We start from the raw sequence: 17,847 nt of genomic DNA, 5'->3' as shown, positions 1-17,847 counted from the left end.
AAAAAGCTAAAGTGGATAGAGAGAAATACTTTTAACTGATGGTATATGGAAGGGATTATAATCAGTGTAATGAAACAATGTGTATGATTTGTTGAATGTAAAACTGAATCCACAATAAAACCTTAAATTAAAAAAAAAAAAAAAGAATGATTGCCTGGGGGGGGAGGGTGGGGGAATACCACTTTTAATCACTCCAAAGAAAATAAAAAATTTTCTGTAAACTACGAAATGTCGATGAAAGAAACCATACCCAAACCAAAAAGTAACCCCATGTGACAGAGTGGAACTGCTCCATAGATTTTTCTAGGCTGTGATCTTTATGGAAGGAGAAAGCCAGGTCTTTAACCCATGGAGTCAACAGATGGGTCTGAAACTCCACATTTTTCATTAGTAGCTGAGTATTTAACCATTGTCTCTCTAAGATCCTAGGGAAAGAGAACTTGGAATTGACACAAAAATAGAATACAGTAAAGGGAAAATTAACGATCTGTGATCATTAAAAAAAACACTTTTATATGTGAATTGAGTGAAGGATTACAGAACAGATCATCAGTTTTACATTCAACAGATGAGACACTTTGTTCTTTACAATGGTCACAATCCCCTCCATGTACCGATAATTAACAGTATTTACCTCTATTCACTTTTAACTATTGCATTCCTCCCTGTGTCTCCCACCACTTTCATCTGTTCTCTGCTAACCTGCCTCTTGTATGTTACCTGCCTTGCCACCGTGTTAACATGTGTCTACCCTCTAACCTGTGAAGAATTTTCCCTCTGCCTTACCCCATAACCATCATAGATTTTCTTTTATCTGTGATCATTTTAAAAACAAATTTCTTTATATAATTATAGATTCATATGGATTTGTAAGAAGTAATACAGAGAGAGCCAGTATATCCTTTACCTTCTTTCTTCAAGTGGTAATATTTGGCAAAACTACTACAACCAGGATATGGACACTGAGACAAACCAACAATCATATTCCAATTTTTTGTTTCACTTGTGCTCATATGAATCTGTGCTTGTATTTAGTTACATACAATTTTATCATGTATGTAAGTTCGTGCATCCACCCTCAGTCCAGATACAAACAGAGAAGAGCTCTATCCCTACAAGGATTCCTGGACTGCCCTTTTATACAGAGCTCTTCTACATACAACTCTCTCCTCTACCATCACCCCTGTCCCTAACCACTGGCCGCCACCAGTCAGTTTTAAAATGTTGCCATTTCAGACATATTGCTCCATTCTCAAATCTTCTCATGGGAGATGGTAATAATTTGGGGTACATCAGGACCATTTTATCCCATCATTCACAGTTTATAATAATGGCAAAGTGTCCTTTGGACACAGCCACTTTGCACTGTGTGATCATAATCAGCCTGTGGTCCTGGGAACCCTGCTCTTCTCTGCATTCATTCATTACCAGGTCTGGAAGGGACTGATCTGTTAGGCCATGGCTTTCCACACACCCAGGGAGCCACCACCGAATATGTCACATACAAACAAGGAGCAAATCCAGATAAAGGAAGACACAGAATCCAAGAAACAGGAGCTCCATCTAGGAAATTGTTATTGTTGTTAAGTGCCATCGAGTCAGTTCTGACTCATAGCGACCCTGTATTGGGTTTTCAAAGAGCAGCTGGTGACCTTGAGCCACCGACCTTGCAGTTCAAACTGACCTTGCAGTCTAGTGCATTAACCTGCAGCACCACATCTAGGAAATAGACAAAGGCCATTCTCAGGAGAATAGGAAAGGGAGATCACAGGATAACAGCTGGGCAGATGCCTCAAGAGATTAGCAAGCCCATCAAGGGTTCTGGGATTAACAGCAGATGACTCCAGAGGAAGCTGCAAAGAGTTTGGGAAAAAAGACTGTTCTTAATTCCATTTTAGACAAGTTGATTAAAGGTGTCTTTGAGACTCCTAAGGAGCCCTTGTGGTATAGCAGGTTAAGTATTGGGCTGCTAACCACAAGGCTGGCAGTTCAAACCCACCAGCCACTCCGTAGGAGAAGGATGAGGTAGTTAGTCTACTTCTATAAAGATTTGCAGTCTTGGAAACCCTAAGGAGCAGTTCTACACTGTCTTAACGGTTGCCGATTCTGAATCAACTTTCGGGTAGTACTAAGTGGGTCCAAGTGACTTCCAGGGACCATTTAGGGAGCTGGCTAAAGGGAAGCGGGGAATGTGAGAGGGTGTGTAGAAGTCAACAGCATCATCTCTGATGTCAGGATAATAGGCTGAATAACGACAGTAACGTCTTCTGTATTTCCTTCCTTCTTGGGTCAGGTATACGGATATATTTTAAACAACTTTCTTTCCCCGTTCCCCTTCTGTTTTACATAGGATCAGATTACATCTACAATATAGTGGATACATTCAGCATGCCAAAACAAGATCACAGCTGGACTAGACAGCAGTGGCCATTGCCATCAGAGATAAGACATTACTACCCTTTTGAGACAAGAATGAATACATGTGGGAACATTTTGTTCTTATTGGAAATTAGAGTATGTATGTGTATTGTTACTGGATGGTTAAGGGCTAGATTGTGGTGTACATTTGTTATTTTTTGTAGCCACACAACATGTTTGGATTTTCTCTGATTAGGGACTAAACTTCATTGTGAGCCCCACTTGCTCAAAGTAAAAAATACCGTTTTTTACTTTGGTCTTTCGGAAATCCTGTGGCCAAACCCACTGGACTGCAAGGTTGGTGGTTCAAACTTACCAGCTGCTCCTTAGAAACCCTATACATACAGGGTCACTATGAGTCAGAACTGATTTGATGACATTTAACAAGAACTCCCAGCCTCCCTTGCAGCTAGGATATAAACACATGCCCTGATTCTGCCAACTAGACACACACATCCAAAACTTTGATTCAGATGAGAGAAAAGTAAGGACGCAGATCCCAGACTCTCGTTTTGTGAGGCTAGCAGAGGGGTTTGGCCTTTGTGGGGGCTGCTTGTGTCCAGTTCTTAGCATTATTAGGGCCCACCTAGGGTGGCAGTCACATCTTCCCCAGGCAAGTCTTTCAGGGTGGTTTTGGATTGTTCCTGTGATACTCCAGAACCCAAGTCTGTGGTTCTCTTAGAGATTTCATTAACATCTTCCCATTAAATCATTTCCTGCTTATTTGAGCTAAAGGGGGTTCTTTTGTTTGTAACCAGTAATGCTGATTTATATCCACTACCACTTTCCTGAGTGTCACTGGGTGGTGAGTAGAGGAGACATAGAGGAGTCAAGCATGGGAAAGCACAGTATTCAGTGAGTAAAGAACTTGTCTTTGGAATCACACAGACCTGGGTTCAAAACCCGACTCCATCACTTTCTGGCCATGTGAAAGTTGTTTTCTCTCTCTCAGCCTCTAGGGAAGTTATAGAGTGAGGGCTGACTAGCTTTCATCATAATGAGACCTGTTTTATGACAGATAAACCCTGGTTTGGGTTTGGCCACAGGATTTCCCAAAGACCAGAGTGGGATATGGGTGAGAAAAAGGGAAGTTCAGAGTGGGATCCTGCTGAACTACTTCCCCACCTCTTTAACTTTTTACTGTTAATTGTGTTTAGGTTTACAGAGCAAATCCGTTTTCCATCCAGCAATTCATACACATTTATTTCATGTCATTGATTGCAACCCCATAACTTAACATCACTGTTTCCATTCCTCTTTCCTAACCCTTCCTGCCTCCTGAACTTGTCCTTGGGCAAGGGAAGCCCTTTTGATCTTGAGGAGTTGACAGTTCTATGGAGCGCTGCTTACCTTGCTGGTGTTCTAGTTCCCATTATAGATCTGTCTACTGTTTGGCTGAAAACTGAACCATGGGTGAATTCAGGTCTAGGCCTGAAGAGTCCTTTGAGGTTTAGGGGAGGCAAGAGGGACCTCATCTTCCTCCCCACATCCCCTAAGTCCTAATGTTGTCTGTCATCTGTGGACAACTCATCTCACCTTCTAGCAGAAAGAACTCTGGGAAGACACTGTTCTTTATCCTGTTGACCCCTCCAGGGACTTGAGAAACCAGCTCTGCAGGCTGGGGTCCCAGCAGCCTGGCCTCTGGGCACTCTACAGGCCCCAGGTACAGAGGAGTCCATTGTTGCCTACCCTGACTTCAATTCTCCTCTCTTTCTAAGCCCACAGTAGGATTGTATTTCTACATTCCCTTTAAAAAAGATCCTAGAATTTGCTTTGAATAATGAAATATAAACAAAACTGACATGTCACTCCCAGGTGGCAGAACTATAGACTCAGTGTGTAATTCTCCATTCTCTCTTCCCTAGAGACAATGACTCTGTGGGCCCATACTGATGTGGAGCCGTGAGATCAAAGCTGCCCAAATTCTGACCCGTCACCTGGAGAACTGTTGTCCTGGAAAGCCACCTGAAGCCCCAGAGTGTTGAACCACTGGTGGCTGGAGGTGGTTTGCTATTGCAGCATAACCAGCTTGTGCTTCCTCAGTCTCCAGTCATGGCTCAAGGGAGCCACATGATCAGAGGCAGGCCCACGTGTACCCTGAAGCCTAGAGAGCAAACCTAGGTCTCTGTGCCCGTGCTCCAGGGCGTGAAGGGGTTACTTAACTGCTTGGAAGATGAGTGCTCCACTCCGTCACGTCGACCACGGTGTCCACTCCTCTACAGCCCTGCATGAGGTGTGCCGCGGGTGCTCTGGGATGTGCAGTTGGAAATACTGTGAGAATGAAGGGACCCGGGGTGCTGAAGGGGTTGGCTGTGCAGAGAGGTATAGCACATACTTTAGCAAGAGCAGAAACAGAGAGCAGCATAGGGGATTGGGGAGCAGGCAGCCCCCAGGTCTGTCGGTGAGCCTTGTTTTTTAGGATGTGCTGAGCAAGCATCTGTCCCATTCAGTCCAAGAAGTGGGACTATGCAGGAAGGCAATGTCAGTGACGACCTGTCTGGCCAGTGAGCCCTTCACAGACCTCATCTCTTAGGCTCCCATCTCTGTTGGAAAGTACCCACAGAGTCCTCGCAGTAGCCACAAAAGCAGCCTCCTCATTCACCACCTGCCCCCTGGGCATGGAATTCCATCCAGCACTGAGCAAGTACTGGGGAAGATGTCTAGGCAATGATATCCCTCAGAGCCCAGGGAGAGCTGCTTCTCCCTTCTGAGAGGCCACCCGTCTTCCACTTGAGTTCTTGTCCTCTCAGGTGCCTGGGTCAGCATTTCTGATAGCTGGTCCCTGCGAGCTCCCAAGGGGAGTTTACTTGCTCATCACTGCATCCTGGTGTTGGGCCTGAGAGAAAGGCTGGTTCCTGCCGTATAGGCTTTCTGTGGCCACACACCTGGTGCTCACGGGAAGCCATGCCTTGTAGGGTTCTCTATGGGCACTGCCCTTGGGATCTTGGCCTCAGCAGCCACAGAACCTCTCCTTTGTCTAGACAACATCTAGCTCCAGGTGCATGGCCCATTTTCACTCTGGCCTCAGTTCCGGACTCTGATGTTCCCAAGCCCAGCTCAGGCTTAAGAGAGGAAGATGGCACCGATGCCCAGTTCCATGCTCAACTGTTGGTCCCAGTCTGTCCTTGCTCTGGCCCAAGTCTCAACAGTCGGGGCACCAAATGCAAACATGAGTCAGGGTCAAGGGCCAGGAGTTGTACTGACTTTTTCCACCATGGCTCTTCTCACTCGCCCACCTGTGGTTCCCACTCACTCTGGGCTGCAGGGGGCCCACACACCATCCTGTCACTACTGAGTCTACTGTGAGGTGCACTGTGGGGGTGCAGGGTGACCCAAGCCCTGGCTCTCAGCCACTCACCCCAGCAGGTCAAGGCCATAGAGTTCAGGGGAAACTGGGACAGGGCAAGACCCAAGCTGCTGATCAAGCCACTCAGGCTGAGAAACCCAGGTGGACGGAGGGACCACCAACCAGGTCTCCAGTGGCAGATGATAACCCCAACATCTATTCCCCCAACACATCCAACAGCCCTGGGAAGTCAGACCCCCGCCCCCTCACACCAACATCCAGGGGCTTGTTCGTTTTGTTTTCAAAATGAAAAAGGAAATATAACAGCTGGTACAAACAAGAATCTTATTCGTACTGACACCACTGAGGTTCCATTATTGCTTCAGACACACGTGGTCTGGCCAGAAAGGAGCGTGTACCTACACCGGCTCAAGGTGGAGTGTGGTTAACACCAGCGGTAGAGGGGCTCCCGCAAGGCTGACAGTGCCACCACAGCCACAATGACCCAGCTTTCCTGGTGCCCACACCTGAGCCCTCACCTGAGCCCTCACTGAGCCCCAGGAGGAGTGGGGTGAAGAACAGGAATCCCCATCCTGGGGCATGGATAGGGTTTCCTCCAGCTCCACCCACACCCATCGTGAATGTCAGCTTGTCAAGGTGTGACCTGACAGACAAGGGCTCGGCTGGCCAGGGCCCACCAGATCTTCTCCAGCTGCAAGCTGATGCCAGTGCTGGGGGCTGGGAGCCTGAGGGGGTGGTGCCCAGGCCTACAGCTCACTGGGGAAGGTGGACTTTTTTTTTTTTTTTGAAAAGCATGAGCCAGCTCTGAAAAGTTGCCAGGCACTGGGACCAAAGGTTACTAAATGCAAGGGGCCAGGGGAAGTAGGGGTCCTGATGACGTCAAGGAAGCCCAGAGATGAAGGTGTGGGAGAGATGCCAAGCAACAGTCAAGTGAGAACCTGAGAGGTCAGTCCTGGCCTCACAAGTCAGTCCTGGCCTCACAAGTAGGTAGAACCTGGCTGGAGCCATAGGAAGCTTCCTCTTCTGGAAGCTCCCAGCTTTCTCTCTTCAGGAGATGGCAGAGGCCCCAAGGGTGAGGTCTGTGACCTCTGGCTTCTACAACCCCAGCTAGAGCCCCCACCCAGGAAGTGCACAGCACAACTCCTTCCAAGTCTGGAGAACCAGAGTGGCACAGGTTGGATTATAAAGCCTCAAATCACTCAGGCACCTGCCACCTGCCCACATCTGTACAGAATAAAGTGCTTCATTTATTGATGAATTAAGATGTCCCCAGCCCCCTGCCCCAGCGCCGCAGGCCTCACAAGGAGGTGAGAGGAGCTCTGATCCCCTTAGCTCTCTGGCTGATGGGACGCAGGCCTCTCCATCCTCCAGCAGCCCCCTTGGGCTCATGCCCCTTCCTACTCCAGTCATGCTGGGAAGGTGGTGGTAGTGATGATGGGGTAGTAGTAGGGGTTTAAGGTGCAAAAGAGTATAACAAAACCATATAAACACAAGAGGAAAAAGCTTAACTAGGAAACATAGCTTCCTCATTTTAAAGGCAGGAATAAAGACGCTAAATGACAACAAAAAAGGTGCCCTATTAGTGCCCAGGCTCATGGGAGCAGGAACTGGATACAGGCCGGGGTCAATTGGCCACTGACAGCCCGACTCCAGGGGGCCTGAACATGCAGGTTCCTGTCACCACAGTGGCCCAGGAGGGACAAGGACGCTGGAGACCAACCATGAGTGGCTTGTGTGTTGAATCTCAGATGAGGATGAGGCCTAAGCTAGCCTCCTGGTGTAGAGACAGACACAAGCGCACACATGTCCTGGTGTGGGAGATATGGCCAGGGCCGCTGGTGAGGGGCAGGCCCCCGTGAACTGCAGCCCTGCTCCCGCTCCACTGTTAGCACCGTGAAACCCTGAACACCCCCCCTGCCGGAAGCCTACCCCAGGGTCCTGCACCTTCAGTCCAAGCCACTTCAAGGGCCCCAGAGCCTTAGGGCTGTGGGCAGCTTGACTACCACCCAGGGACTGGCCCACAGCACCCAGTGACTTCTAGGGATGTCTTCCCTAAGACTCAGGGTGCCCAGTGCAGCCTAGAATAGGTTGGGAATACCTCTGCTGGCTGGCAGAGTATGGGTGAGGAGAGCAAGTACCTGGGGTCCAGCCCCTGCCTGCCCACTCCATGTGTACAGAGCTAGGTCTGTGTTCTTCATGCCATGATACCGTACCCTACCCCAACAACCCATTCTCACATCCCTGCCTCAGTGTGGCAGCCCTCAGACCAGGTCCCCACCTCCTAGAGGGGCCAGCACTGCTGACAGTTTGTGAGACCATGTTAGGGATCGCAAGGCAGGTGAAGTCGGGGTACTACAATTGGCCTAGGCTTAGCTTAGCCAACACTCACCAGCTCAGGCTTCTGCAGGGTGACTGCCATACCTGCTGCCCAGGGGTCACCAGGGCCCCTCTGTCCCCCTGTACCTGCAGCCACAGCACCCCTCACCTGGAGGGGGGCTGCAAAGAGTTCCCTCTTTCTGTCCTTCACCACTTCAGAACAAGAAAAGGCTCTACAAGACACTCAAGAGGGCGACATCCTCCATCAGCTTGGAGACCCCAGCCTGCATAGCCCCTCGGCTAGGAGCTTCAAGCGAAGTATGTCTAGTCACCTCTGGGGGTGGAGGCAGGGGGTCCCTCTCCCAGGAAGGAGGGTCAGGGCAGCGATCCCCCTAGAAGTCTGCCCAGGCCCAGCTCAGGCTGAGCATTGGCTGTGTAGGCTGGCAGTTAGTTGTTGGCATTCATCCTGGCGGTGGTGGTGTTGGTGGTGGTAGGAAAGAGCGGGGGTGGGGGCGGTAGGGTCTGGGGAAGGCCTGGGAGCAGGGGCAGTGGTGTGTGGGCGTGAGACTGGGTGGGGGGCAGGCCCGGGGCTGAGGGCGTGCCTTCACTGCCCAGAGGGTGGCTGACTCTGAAGCATTTCTCCTTATGGGCCTTGAGCATATTGGAGAAACGGAAGCGTTGACCGCAGACGTCACAAGGATACGGCTTCTCGCCTGTGTGTGTGCGCCGGTGCCGCTTCATGTTGGGCCGGCTGGTGAAGCTCTTGCCGCAGATCTCACAGATGTACGGTTTCTCCCCTGGGAGGAAGGGCAACAGGGTGCGACCATGAGGGGCTCACCGTGTGACCCTCCCCACGCTCTGGGGTGCCAGCCTCACCCTACCAGAGGAGGCAGCAGAGCCTCATACTAAGGTAAATTGAGGCCGGAATTGAGAGGGGGCATGGCTAGGGCCGTCTTGGGCTGCCGCACCTGTGTGGGTCTTCATGTGCTCATCGAAGTACTGCTTCATGTTGAAGTCCTTGCCACACCACTGGCACATGAACTGCTTGTGGCCAATGTGGATGCTCATGTGGGAGCGCAGCTGGTACTTGTACTGGAAGCGCTCGTTGCAGTTCTGGGGACGGAGGGCGTGGAGTGAAGGGAGCAGGCCTCAGGCCGCACTGCAGGCCAACATGCTCCTGGGGTTGGGTCGTGCATGGGCAGAGGAAGAGGCAGGGCACACACACGGTTCAGGTGGACAATGGGGGTCAGAACAATGGGGGACGAGAACGCACAGCAGAGGGGACCTCATGCGTAAGACCTTTGCGTAAGACCCTTTACCCTCCCCAGTGCGGGAAGGCCACTTCAAGCCCATCTGTGTCTCCAGTCTCCACTCCACCTCTCCAGAGAGCCTGCCCCACTGTCCACCCATACACATCTCCCACCGTCAACATGCAAGGGGTAGGGTAGGGGCAGGCAGGCCACCAGGAAGGGCGGAGTGGGAGGGTGGCGGGGGGGGGGGTGTCACACCCCACACCTGTACTCCATCTTCCCCAAGCTGCTCTTGCCCCCTTGCTAGCCCCTCCCTGTGGTCCTGGGCAAATGTGGGGAAGTGGACTCACCTCACATCTGAAGGGCTTCTCCCCCGAATGCTGCAGTGAATGCACCTTGAGAGACATGCTGCGTTTGAAGGACTTCCCGCAGGTCTCACACGTGAAGGGCATGTCCTTGGTGTGGGCTATGGAGTGGGCACCATGGCCGTCACATCTGGGGGGGTCCCATAGCTCCTCACAGGAAACCCTTGCCTGATCACCCCTACACTGGGGACTGAACTCCACCTCCTGCAGCAGGTCCTACCCACCACCCTCAAGTCTCCTGGGCTTGATTCCTTGTCCATAAAAAAGAGTGAAGACTAGCAGTGCATCTCAAGGGTGGTTGGACTTTATAGAGATGGCAGTAGTAAAGGCTCAACCTTGGGCCCTAAGCTGCAGTCCAGAGGGAATCAGCCATGCCTCCCAGAACCCAGAAATAGGTAAGGACTGAAACTCTTCAAGGAAGATGTAGGAGGGGAAACTAGAAACAGGACCACCAGGAAGGAGCAGTAGCTCTGGGTTACCCAACAAGTTCCTGACCAAACCTAGAACCAGGGTTTCAGCTCTCAGTCTACTCCCTTGGAGGCTTCCCCAGGGCCCTCTAGTGGAGAAAAGGGTAGGGTCTGGCTACAACACACTTAATCATTAGTATAGGGAAAGGTGGAGTCCTGGTGTGGGTTAATGCGCCAGACTGCAAAGCCGTTTGAACTGCAATGTTGGCGGTTCAAGTTCACCAGCCACTCCTCGGAAACCCTATCCAGGGTCGCTATGGGTCGGAACCGACTCAATGGCACTTAACAACAACAACAACATAGGGAAAGGTGCTCCTGGTAGAACACACCACCTGGTTAGCAGCGTGCCAACTGAATACTGGTGTCAGCTCCCTTGAACACAGTAAGCAACCAGCCCAACTGTACACGGCAGCCTGGCCCCAGAGCTGGTCCAAGCCACACCTGCTGCAGCAGCCAGTCTCCGAAGGTCTCCCAGTCAGGAGGCGCTTCTCATCCAGTCACACCAGCTGTGTCCTCGGGCCCCACCTCCCAGTGGCCCAGACTTACCCACCATGTGTTTGCGCACGTGGGCCATGGTATAGAACTTCTTCTCGCAGATCTCACACGAGAACTTCTTTTCTGCGTAGCCATGCACAATCTTGTTATGTTCATGGAGGGACCAGAGCTTCTTGAAAGCTTTGCCACATGTCACACACTGTGGGGGGAGAGGGGGGGACGCTAGGCCCTTTATCCTGAGTCAGGACCCTGTGATCTTGGGCAGGGCTCTGGGCCTCAGCTTTCATCACCTGAAACATACAAGCATCAGCCAGCTCTGAAGTTCTGGGAGTTGGAGGCGTTAATTCCCTAAATATTTACAATGCATCCTGAGGCTTGAGCTCTTCTTCAGCCTTTGGAAGGTCAACCAGAGCCAGGGACCATCTCTTCCTGGAAGCCTCTCCTCCCAGGCCCCAGCCCCACCAAAATCATTTCAACGAAACTACCCAAAGGCTTCTACAGAAGGGGAGACAGATAACTGGCTTCAAGGAACAGGTATTACACAGTTGAGGCATTCTCTCTGCTGCATCTCCCTGCTGGGAACTTTGCCCTGACAATACACTTTGGAGGCACACAAGGGGACAGCTCCCAAGGAACTGGCTGGCTGAGATTTCAGGAGGGGCTGGGCCCCATCAGGCAATGGAAAGTCATGGGAAGTTCAGGAACCACACTCCCTTCCACTCCCCAGAGCATGGTCCAGTGTTCTTGGTTGTCTCCCATCCCTGCAGGACACCCCCAGGAGGCAAAAGATCAGGGGGCACAGATCAAAAGGGGCACAGCTTCTTTCCTATTCAGGAAAAAGGTTCAGGTGTTTGGCAGGTGGAGTAAGAAAAGGCAATCCAGCAGTAGGCAAATAGGAACAGGTGCAAGAGAGTAGGGCAGGTTACCAGGTAACCCCTGGATAAGACTTTCTCCACAGGGCACTGCAATTAGCAATTAACTCAGGCAATTAGCACCTGCCTACATGACCCCCTGTCTCTGGGGCCAGAAAAAATAAAACTTCCCCTGGGGAGCTTGGCTGGCTCTACAACACACTCACCCGCCCCCACCCTGAGAAGCCAGGCTAGCACAGACAGACTGAGATTGGTTCAAGGCCTGTCACCCAGCCCAGCTCTGCAGCTAGGCCCCAGGAGCCCTTGCTCCTCCCTCCCAAATTCCTCATCCCGTGTCTTTTCCCCAGGGCCAGCCTGCCTGCATGTCCAGAGCTAAGTGGAGAGTTTCCCTTGCTCTACCTACACAGCGCCTTTGAGAGAAGGGGAAAACAGTGGCCCTGCTGGCAAACCCCTCCTCCCTTCACAAGTGCTTTTGTGCAGTGCCTGACCTGAGAACCTACAGCTGGCCCTGCCGGCCTTCTTACACCCCTGGGGATTTGCTAAAACTCTGTCTGACTCATCCTTCCCCAAGGGTTCTAGTCTTCCTGGCCTCCTCTCCTGTTCATACACGTCTCTGCTCTCTTCTTCTCAAGTCTGACCTTCCCGAGAAGGGTCCTGTTTATTCTATTCTCTCCACATGCCAGTGACGTTCTGAGGTGGCACTGTATGATCAGCACTAGACTAACTGGGAGGTTGGCAGTTCAAAACCACCCACCACTCTGGGTCAAAGCCGACTTGATGGCACTGTAACAACGAGTCCATCCATCTGCCAAGCCTGTGGCTCCCCCCAGAACCCTGAGAACCTAGGCTGGTCTGACTGTCAGAGACTCCCCAGGCATGGTGGGCAGCGATTCAGAAGCCCACCTGGATGTTGCGCTCGCAGTCCGTCTGCCGGTGTAGCAGCAGCTCACTCTCCAGCAGGAAACGTTTGCCACACTGGTCACAGATCTGCATGCGGCTGTGCGTCACGTTCATGTGTTTCTCCAGGTACCAGCGGTTGTTGAAAACGCGCGGGCATTTCTGGCAAGGGTGGTGCTGCTTCTCCTCCAGCTTCACCTTGGCCCCCAGCCCATCGGTGGCAGGTGGCCCCCGGGCAGAGGCTGGGGCTGCTCCTGGGGGTGGCTTTGACCGCTTCCCACGCCGCTGCCCAGCCTCCTCAGGCTCAGGGGTGCCCCGGCGCCGGGCATTCTCCCGGGACCTTGTGGCCATGCGACTGTGGGCAGGGCCATCCACCTGGCTGCCCCGGTGCCCCCCGGGCCCTGCCGGCACTTGTCTGCTTCCAGCCTCCCCCTCCTCCTCCTCATCTTCCTCCTCCTCAGAGCTTTCTTGATCCTGGTCACTGTGCCCTTCCTCTTCCTCCTCCTCCTCCTGCTCACTGTGCCCTTCCTCCTCTTCATCTTCTTCCTCTCCTTGACTGCCACCCTCCTCTTCCTCCTCCTCTTCCCCTCCACTGCCGCCACCCTCTTCCTCTTCCTCCTCCTCCTCCTCCTCCTCCTCCTCCGAGTGTCTCTGTAGCCCACCCTCCCGGCCCAGCATCATGGTAGCTGGGCTAGTCCCTGCACCTGGCTTCCCCTCGGGCCCTGTGGACACGTGCAGTGTCTGGTTGTTGAGATTCACCTCGACAATGATCTGGGACTGCTCCCGGGGGCCATAGGTGCCAGAGTCCCCAAGCTCTTCCTCCAGCTCCTCCCCACCCTCCAGCTTGCACAAGGGGGCCTGGGGCCCGCTGGCCTCCTCCACACTGCCCTCCTTCTCCTCCTTGAAGAAGGGCTGCGCTGACCCCAGGGCAGTGGGAACTGTGCCACCCGCGGCCCCTGCCCCGTCCTCCACACGCACCGAGTAGGGGTCAGGGCCCTCTCGGGCGTAGATCTTGGGCAGGCCCGGGGCGTCGGCCTCCTGCTTGATGTCGCAGTAGTAGGGTGATGCAGTTGGAGTGCTGCCGGCCGCCGCTTGTGCCAGAGCCACAGTGCCGGGGGCCGGTGGGCCGAGGGAACGGGCGTCCAGCAGCTCCTGGCAGGACGTGGCAATGTCAGCCATCTGCAGCAACGAGGCCGCACTGAGCACCTCGTGGACGTTGGTCGCGTTGACCAGCAGCTTGGACGTGTAGATGAAGTTGAGGATCTGCTGCAAGCCGCCAGGTGCCAACGCCTCCAGGGACAGCTCCACACGCTGAAGCTGCTTGTTCTGGGTGAAGAGCGAGTGGAAGAACTGACTGTATGCAGCCAGTACACCCTTGTGTGCCGGAAAGACACTGCGCTGAGGTACCAGCACCAGGTCCACGTCGCACAGGTCAGGCTGAAAGAGGCGCTGCTCGTTCAGGCGGCCCATCAAGCAGGCAAAATGCAGCGCCACGTCCTCCACCAGCGAGAACTCAGCCGCTGGTGAGTCGGTCGTCTTCTCAACCAGCAACTGTAGGGGGGAGGACACCGAGAAGGGTCAGGGCCAGCTGGGCCCCTGCCCACCCCCTGCGGCCCACCCATCCCCCAGCGGCGCCCACCATCGGGGGGCAGCCCATCAGTACTGCTCCACGAACAGAAGAAGAGCTGAAGTTCCAGCAAGGAAGTGGGGGAGCGGGAGCCAGGCCCGTCAGCCTCCCCGCGGAGCTCAGACGCTGACCGGCACCTCCTGAGGCTGAAGATCAGCTCCTCCACTAGTCAGTTAACTTTTCTGGGCCTCCAGCTCTTCCCCTGTGAAATGGGAAAAGTTATCCCAGGAAGGGAGAGGGAAAGGCAAGAGAAAAGGAGAGGAAAGAGAAAGAAGGTAGGCACCAGGGTAACCAACCATCCCCGGTTTGCCCAGGACTGAGAGGCTTCCCGGGATGCAAGGTTTTCAGTCCCAAACCCAGGACAGTCCTGGACACAGGATGTGGGAAGTCCTTCAGCATTTCTTGAACTGGGTTCCCACTGTCTGCAGGTCTCCACACACTCACTCACACATTCAAATAAAAACAAGCCTGCCAACTCCAAATACCTCAACACCACAAGTCAGGTGCCCTCGTCCTCAATCACAGCTTGGCCTCTGGCCTACCACATCCTTCACCTCACCAACAACGGGCCTTGAAGCCAAGATCCCGAGGGCCATAGAAGTAGCCACTTTTGTGACATGCTCTGGTCCTGCTGCCCTGCCTGAGAAGGTCTTCATCATTTGTCCGGGGTTTGGATTTCCTTCCCCCACCCATAGCCACAGGACTGGCTCTGAGCAGCCCTGTCTTGCAGATGGAGTTCTGTGAGGGACACAGCTGTTGTCTGGCCCCATGCTCAAAGGCAGGAGGTTCAAGGGTCCTGTTCAGACCCTTTCTCATCAGAGCTCTGGGATAGATCCATTTTGGGGACTATACCACTAGGGGCCTCTGGGTCTTCAGGGAGGTCCCCCAAAGTCTGATGAGTCAGACTATCAGCCCCTTGGGCCACACCCAGCCTCTGCAAATTGCTAAGAATAGGGGTCAGTCACCTCAATCACCCCTGGGTCCACCACAACCTCTTCCTAAAAGTGGGCCCTGAAGACAGGCAGCCTGCTGTGTCCCCTGTACGGGCCTGACAGTAGATAGTTATTATAACTACCTGTCCAAACCTACTGGCTCTATGTTCTGTTCCTCCTCAGCATCCTACACCTAAGGGGTACCTTGCCTCACCCGCACAAATTCATTGGTCCCCATCTTGCCTCAGTCTCCCTAGAGGTCCTGGGATATGCCCCCAGCCTCTGAGCCAGTCCTTCCAGCACCCAAGCAGCAAGTGAGTGGGCCCAGGCTGGGTGGCTGTGGTGAGTGGTAGTGTGTCCCAGCTCACCACATCAGCTACCTGGACCTCATGACAAGCCTGAAGAACCACTAAAGGTTACCTGCTCCCACACCTGCCCTAGGCCCTGCCCTCCACACCAGATGGCCATCGACGCCATCTTCCTTGAGTTCTTTCCCCATGCCCCTCCTGCCAGATCCCACCTCAAAAAGGTTCCCTCTGCCCCCTCATCCAGGGCTGTCGGCCTGTCCAGGCCTGGCCAATACAATGGGGATGTGATACCAGGCTCCTCCCATCTTCCTTCTCTGACTCATTCTGATTCATCCTGGGGACCAACCTCTATTAAAAAGATGGGTAAACTGAGGCTCAAAGTAGGAGGCCTCCCCTGCCTCCCTCCAAGGAGCAGCAGCAGGCTCATTCCCCGGAACCAAACACTACTTCACATGGCTGGATTTCTTGGCCTTTAATGACCATTGCGCAGAGAGGGTCGCTATGAGTCAGAACCCACTCGATGGCACTTAACAACATCAGAAAGTGTCTAGGGATCGTCCCATCTGAGGTAGAGTAGCTGGGCTTCCAGTCCCACCATTATCCCCCATGACCTCCAGTCTCCTCTCCAGTCATGGCTACCACCATGTCAGTGAGGGGTCAGGTTCAACTTGGGGTGTAACAGGAGCTCCTTGGGGCTTCCAAACTCACTGCAGTCAAGTCATTCCAACTCACAGTGACTCTACATGACAGAGTAGAGCTAACTGCCCCAGAGTTTCCAAAGCTGTAAATCTTTACAAAAGTAGATAGCCGACTCTTTCTCCCACAGAGTGGCTGGTGGGTTTAAACCTTTCAGATAGCAAGAGGGTGCTTAATAATTATACCACCAGGGCTCCTTGGAGTCTCCGGGGTCAGAAAATGGCAGGACAAGTGACCTGGATAGAGGCTTGCCAAAGTCAGGCCTGTCAGGAAAGCCCACTTCCAGGTCCCCTTCATGAAACACTTTCCAACTCCCAGCTAAGCCTATTCTGGGGAGAGGGCAGAGCCCAAAGCCTACTTGATGCCTGCTGCAGGCTCTCTAGCCTCAGAGAAGCAGAAGGGGCTAACCTGGGGGACAATGTTACCCTAAAGTCTCCTTTCCCAAGGCAGAACACCCAGGATAAGCCAGCACCATCTTTGGCCCTTGGAAGGGGCCAGAGAACTCCCAGGTCATGCACCTGGCTGAACCTCGGTGACAGGTCACACGTATGCTGCCTGCATCCATAACTGGCAGCCTCACCCAGGGCACAGCTATCCCTTGCCTGGCCCCTCCTGGACAATGTCCATCAGCTGTGCCAGCTCCTTACAGCTGTAAATGGCCTTCCCCATCAAGCTCTGCAGGCTGAAGCCACACCTTCTCCCTGCCCCTGGGGCCATGTCACCCCAGTCTAGCTAAGATTCAGGACCAAGGTGGTGGGGAGACACATTGCCCAGGAGTCCTGGTGTGGCGCTACTGTAGGATCAGCACTAGACTGCAAACCACAAGGTCGACAGTTCAAACCACCAGTTACTCCTCAGAAACCCTATACAGGGTCACTATGAGTCAGAAGTGACTCAACTGAACTTCTTCTCATCTCTCTCCTGCCCTCAAATGCGCTACCCCAAGTAAGACGCGCAATGGGCACGAAGGCTGCAAAGTCATTTATACAAGGATACCTTGCCTCACCTACAAAAAGCCACTGGCTCCCCCATCCTGCCTCAGCCTCTTCCTGGAGGCCCCGGATCAAACCCCCAGGTCTTCCATCTGAGCCCCACCCCCATCCACTACACCTAGCCTTCCAGTGCTCGCGGCAGCAGTGGGTGGGCCCTGACTGGGCTAGGGGCTCAAGCCCAAGACCTCCACGCTCCTCCTCTTGCAGAGGTGTCTATGCTCATAAGCACCCACCCTACTCAGCCCCGGGAAAGAGGCCCAGAGAGGGCGGGAGACCAGTCCAAGGTCACACAGGAGTGTGGCCCAGAGATGCAGCCGCTCTCCCATCCCTGTCCCGGGCTGCCCCACGCCCCACACAAGGCAGTGCCAACGCCCACGTGGCTAGTGACCTGGGCGGGAATCCGACACCCTCCCCACACACACACACACACACACACACACACACACACGCACACACACACTCCCTGCATCGCCCCTAACACCCAGCCTGAGGGCGGCGCCATCCTGGGAGCAGAGAAGCACCCTCTTGCCCGTGTCTAACAAGACTTCTGCCTTCTCCGCTGGCACCCCCACCCCAGGAATTTAACCCCCTTTTTGCCGAGAGCCTGGCAATAGCGCCGCATTCTTGGCCTGCGGGGACCCAGGAGATGGGGGCGGGGAGACTAGGGGAAGGGGAGGATCCCTCCACCCTAAGCCCTGGGGCTGTGCTCTCCCGAGGGCACTGCGGGCAGGTGGGCGGATAAGCGGGGGGACAGGCAGGGCCCTGCGTACCATGGTGCCGTAGTGCTGGGGCCTCACAGGGCCCCTCGGAATCGCGCTGCCCCCGGCGGCCGGGCCGGGGCCGCTCCATGAAGCGCCGCGCTGGGGGCCGCCCCCGCGCAGGGCCCCACGACCATGGCCCCCGGG

At 53.9% G+C, this 17,847-nt stretch overlaps 1 protein-coding gene across 1 annotated transcript; it reads right to left on the bottom strand.

The window, feature by feature from the left end:
• Positions 1-8,488: 8,488 nt before the first annotated feature.
• ZBTB47 (zinc finger and BTB domain containing 47) lies at positions 8,489-13,857 on the bottom strand. Its single transcript, XM_006868767.1, has 5 exons — positions 12,394-13,857; positions 10,670-10,817; positions 9,642-9,757; positions 9,010-9,154; positions 8,489-8,838 (listed from the first exon to the last, which is right to left on the bottom strand). The coding sequence occupies exons 1-5, from the start codon at positions 13,855-13,857 to the stop codon at positions 8,489-8,491; spliced, it is 2,223 nt and encodes a 740-aa protein (XP_006868829.1).
• Positions 13,858-17,847: the final 3,990 nt, after the last annotated feature.

This window comes from Chrysochloris asiatica, unplaced genomic scaffold (genome assembly GCF_000296735.1).
Source record: "Chrysochloris asiatica unplaced genomic scaffold, ChrAsi1.0 scaffold00124, whole genome shotgun sequence".
NCBI classification, from domain to species: domain Eukaryota; kingdom Metazoa; phylum Chordata; class Mammalia; order Afrosoricida; family Chrysochloridae; genus Chrysochloris; species Chrysochloris asiatica.
This window is presented reverse-complemented; position numbering and strand designations above follow the sequence as displayed.